Source organism: Penaeus monodon, chromosome 18, assembly GCF_015228065.2.
Source record: "Penaeus monodon isolate SGIC_2016 chromosome 18, NSTDA_Pmon_1, whole genome shotgun sequence".
NCBI classification, from domain to species: Eukaryota; Metazoa; Arthropoda; class Malacostraca; order Decapoda; family Penaeidae; genus Penaeus; species Penaeus monodon.
This window is the reverse complement of record NC_051403.1, coordinates 41628149-41633098: the sequence shown is the minus strand read 5'-3', so window position 1 is coordinate 41633098 and position 4950 is coordinate 41628149. Positions and strand designations below refer to the sequence as shown.

Genomic DNA, 4950 nt, shown 5'->3' with positions numbered 1-4950 from the left:
AGAGAGAGAGAGAGAGAGAGAGAGAGAGAGAGAGAGAGAAACGAAGAAAGAGAGAAAGAGACGAAGAGAGAGAGGGACGAAGAAAGAGGGAAAGAGGGTATAAAGAGAGCAAAAGAAAGAGAGAATGGAAAGTACAAGAGGCTTGCCACGGCGCCCTCCCCGCCCCTCGCGAGGCTGCAGGAGGAAGGACGCCCGCACGCCCGCCGCCGACGTCCCAGGTGCGGCGAGCGGCGTCTGGGAAGCGAGGCGCCCGGCGACCCGAAGGAGAGAAAAAAGAAAAACAAAAACTCGTGAGGAATGGAAAGGCAGCCGAGGACGCTGGTATGTGCCCTCTGGCCCCCCCCTCTCCTCCTCCTCCTCCCCTTCTTTCTTCCTCCTCTCTCTCGTACCCTTCTTTCGCCTCCCCCTTTCATTCTTTCTCACTTCCCTTTCGTCTTTTTTCTTGCTTCATTCTTTCTCTCTCCCTCATCTCTCTTTCATCTTCCTTCCTCCTTTATTTCCCTTTCCTCTCCTTCCTTCCTCCATTCTATCTCCTTCCCTCACATCTGTTTCATCTTCCCTCCTCCTTTCCATCTCGATTCTTCACTTCCCCTTCATCTTCTTCCTCCCTCCTCTCACATTCCTTTTCATCCTCATCCGACCCTCCCCTCCTTCCTCCTCCCTTTCCCCCGTACCCCCCAACCCTCCCAACCTTCCTCACCCCAAGCTTTGCCCTAACTGTTGCTGTCATTGCAATCGCAATCACTCCCATCGTTACCACGCCCCTCCCCCATCTAACCCTTCCCCCTCCCCCGACTCCTTTCAACCTCTCCCAATCTACCTCCTTTTCCCTCCCTCCTTTTATCCCTTTCCCCTCCCTCGTCTACCCCTTTCCCCTTTCCCTTTTCCCCTCCCCTCTTTACCCCTCTCCCCTACCGCCTCCAATATCACCCCCTCTTTCAACATGGCGAAAGTGGCCGATAATTCTTAATCCGACAACATTATTATTACGTCGCTCCTGCTCGGACCACTTTCCTTGTAGGTTCTTGTCCAGACTGACCCACGGTAGTACCTGCTCCCGATCTTACGGACACGGACGGACGGACAAGGATGTGTGTATACATTACATACATACATACATACATACATACATACATACACACATACACACATACTTACACACACACAGTGAGACAGACAGACAGACAGACAGACAGACAGACAGACAGACAGACAGACAGGCAGAGAGAGAGAGAGAGAGAGGGGGAAGAGAAGAGAGAGAGAGAGGAGAAGAGAAAGGAGAGAGAAGAGAAGCGACAAAGAGATGGAAGAGACGAGAGAGAGAGAGAGAGAAAGAGAAAGAGAGTGAGAAAGAGGGAAAGAAAAAGAGAGAGAGAGAGAGAGAGAGAGAGAGAGAGGAGAGAGAGAGAGAGAGGATGAGGGGAGAGAGAGAGAGAGAGAGAGGAGAGAGGAGAGAGAGACGAGAGAGGCGAGAGAGAGAGAGAGAGAGAGAGAGAGAAGAAAGAAAGAAAGAAAGAAAGAAAGAAAGAAAGAAAGAAAGAAAGAAAGAAAGAAAGAAAGAGAGAGAGCGCACAGGTGAGGCCCATAATGAGAGGTGACCGTGTGCGTTTACCATGCTGGCGTTCCCTAACGTCATCCTTATCAGCTGTACAATCACGGCGGCGGTCACCGTAACTCGCGGCGCTGTCTGAGGCCGGCCATCTCGGAAAAAAAAATATCTCGACCACGAACGCAGCACCCAGGCCACTGCAGACTCCCCCCCCCCCCCCTCCCCTTTCCCTTTAAAAAAGATACTTCCTCGTATCTGTTACTTACCCTTTTCAACTCCTCCTCCTCCTTCTCTTTCCCCTTCTTCCATTTCACATCTTCTATTGATCCTTGCCCTATTCACCTCACGCCCACTATCTTCTGCTGTCCCCTCCTCCACTCCTTCCCCCCTTCCCCCTTAATCTAACCATTCGCCATACACGTCTCTCCAACACTGCCTCCTCCCTTACCCTTCCCTCTCTCCCCCTCCCTTCCCCTTCCCCTCTCCCCCTCTCCATACCCTCCCCTACTCCCCCTTTTCTTCTCACTCTCCCCCTCTCTTACCCCTCCCCTCTCCCCCTCTTCTTCGTCCCCGTCTCCCCCTCCCTTCCTCTTCCCCTTCCTCCCCAGTAAAGAGTTCCTCAGCTTCCCGTCACTCCCCCAGCCGGACGCAAATACCTGCACTGCCACACAAGGAAACTTGTAATTTAGCAGGTCCCCGTGCAACAATTAGGCCGGGTTCCCTACACCACTCCCGCACGCCTGTCCGCCTCCCCCCCGCTCCCCCTCTCCCCGTTCCCCTTCACCCCCCCCCCACTCCCCAGGTACGGCATCTACATGAACCGGTGTCGGGAAAATGCACGAGCGTCGGGGATGAAGGGAGAGAGCACGGGGGGGAGGGGGGAGAGATGGCGAGGAGAAAGAGGAACGGAGAAAGAGAAAGGAGAAGAGAAGGAGGGTGAAATAAAGGAAGAGTAGAAAGGAGAAGGAAGGAGGGGAGGGGGGAGGAGATGGAGGACGCAAAAGAGGGTTCGATGAAAGGAGCGAGACCGCAGAAGGCGATGCAAGAGGGAGATAGGGAGCATAAGGAAGGCGGGCGGGGACTCGCCTCCACGAAGGGCCCTCGCTCCTCCTGTCAGCGGCGGAAGGGCCACCTTGTAGGGGAGAGATCACCCAGGGAGGTCGCGGGGCGGGGGGAGGGGAGGAGGGGGAGAAGCCGGGAGGGGATGGGTCTCTGTAGGGGTCTGGTGGGGCGGGGAAGGGGAGATCCCCCCCTCTGCTCCCTCTCCCTCGGCCACAAGGAAGGGGTACTGTCATACGAGTGACACTGATGCGAAGGTAATAATCTGGAAATCCTCCTCTCCCGTCGCGGCGCGCCCTTGCCCCTCCTCCTCCTCCTCCTCTTCTCGTTTCTTCTGCTCCCCCCTACTCTCCTCCTTTTCTTCTTGCGGCTCATCTCCTTCTCCTTTATCCTTCTTCCTCCTCTCCTTTCTTCCCCTTTCCCCTCCTTTCACCCTGTCTACTTACGCCCCATTCTATTCTTCTTTATTCTCCTTCCTCCTTCAGTTCTCCTGCTTCTTTTCTACTTTCACCTTTTTCTCCTTCATCCTCTTCTCCTCCCTCCCTCCCTCCATTCGCTCTGCCACCCCCACTCCCTCCCTTCCCTACCCCCGCGACGGAGCCCCCGCCCTCCCTCCTCCCTCCCTCCCTCCCGCCCTCCCTCCTCCCTCCTCCCTCGCCGCATCCTCAGATCTCTGCTTCCCTTTGTGTGCCTCCTGTTTGTTGTCTTTCTTTATCTTGCTATCACACCCTCCTCGCGCGCCTCCCGCTCCGCCCTCGCCGAGAGCCCCGACGCTCTCTTCAACCTGTCAACTTACATCCTTCTCTGTCCTCCTTCCCCTCTCTTCCTTCTCCCCTCTGTCCTCTCCCCTCGTCCCCCCCTCTCGTCTTGCCTCTCTCTCCCTCTTCCTGTGACACCCATAATCCTCCTCTTATCTCACCGTCTAAACCCCCTTCTATCCTGCCTCTCGGTTTCTCTTTCTCTCTCTCTCTCTCTCTCTCTCTCTCTCCTCTCTCTCTCTCTCTCTCTCTCTCTCTCTCTCTCTCTCTCTCTCTCTCTCTCTCTCTCTTCTTTCCTTCCTTCTTTCCTTTCTTCCTGCCATCTTCCTCCCTTTTTTTTTTTCTCTCTCTCCTTCCTTCCATTCCTGCTTCCCTTCTTCTCCCTCCTCCGCTTCTTCCTCCTTCCTCCCACGTGCGTGTCTTCCCATGCAGTCCGCGTTTCTTTCGCTTTCAGGCAGTGTAGCGTGTTTCTCTTTTCCTTTTTTCCTTTCTCTCTCTTTTTTTTCTCTCGGAGTTATTGTCGGGGTGTTGAGTCTCCTTTCATTCGCCTTTCTGGTTCTGCTCATTCACTCCTATCTTCCTCCCGCCTGGCTGCTCCGCTTCTCTCTTTTATCTCTTCCTCCTCCTTCCCTCCCATACGCCCTCGCTGTCCTCTGATATTCCCGCTTTTTTTCTTCCCACTCTTCGTCCAATTCTCGTCTATTAATCGGTCTCCTATTCACCTTCTTTCAGCCTTAACCTGTTTTCCGGACCCCCCCCCCCTCTTCCTTTCGTCTCCTCCTCTTCGTCATCTTCTTTCTTCTTCCTTCCTTTATCCACCTTCTACTTCGTCTTGTTCTCTTCCCTTTTCTATTCTTTCTCTTTTTGTTATATTTATTGCCTTTGTTTTTCCACCTCCTACTTACAATATATATATATATATATATATATATATATATATATATATATATATATATATATATATATATATATATATTGTTGTTTTTAAATTAATATTCGTTATGCTTTTTCTTGGCTATTACCATTATACTTTTTTCTTCCTCACTTCTTCTCCTCCTTCTCCTCCTTCTCTCCCTTGCTTACCCCTCCCTCCCTCCCCCTCCCTCAGGCAGGTCTCCGCGTCTCTGAGACTGACTATACAAAAGGCACCGCGAGACGCTGCGGCACCAGAGATTTCCAAAGACTTTCCTCGGGATCTTGAGCTCAGCTTCCATGCCACGGGTGCCATCTCGGGAGGGGGGGGGGGTAGAGGGAAGGGAGACGGAGAGGGAGAAATGAGAGAGAGAGAGAGAGAGAGAGAGAGAGAGAGAGAGAGAGAGAGAGAGAGAGAGAGAGAGAGAGAGAGAGAGAGAGAGAGAGAGAGAGAGAGAAGGGAGCGAGAGAGAGAGACAACGGTGAGGAAGACAAAAACAGGATCCGACCGACAAAGAAGGAATGAGAGAGAGAGAGAAAGAGAGAGAAAGAGAGAGAAAGAGAGAGAAAGAGAGAAAGAGAGAGAAAGAGGGAGAGATCGGGGAGGTGGGAGGGGGGCGTGGTGGGTACGCGGCTGATGAGAAAAGTTTAGCTAACTGGATGTGATGAGAG

The 4950-nt window shown here is 53.0% G+C and overlaps 1 protein-coding gene across 1 annotated transcript in view; it reads right to left on the bottom strand.

Annotated features, from left to right (window-relative positions):
* The window catches only part of LOC119584784 (mucin-5AC-like), a 38394-nt gene extending 33814 nt beyond the window's left edge, over positions 1-4580 (bottom strand). The window contains exon 1 of the mRNA XM_037933432.1: positions 4502-4580. Within this exon, the coding sequence (XP_037789360.1) occupies positions 4502-4580 (79 nt within the window). The remainder of the gene's footprint in view (positions 1-4501) is intronic.
* Between the last annotated feature and the right edge of the window lie 370 nt (positions 4581-4950).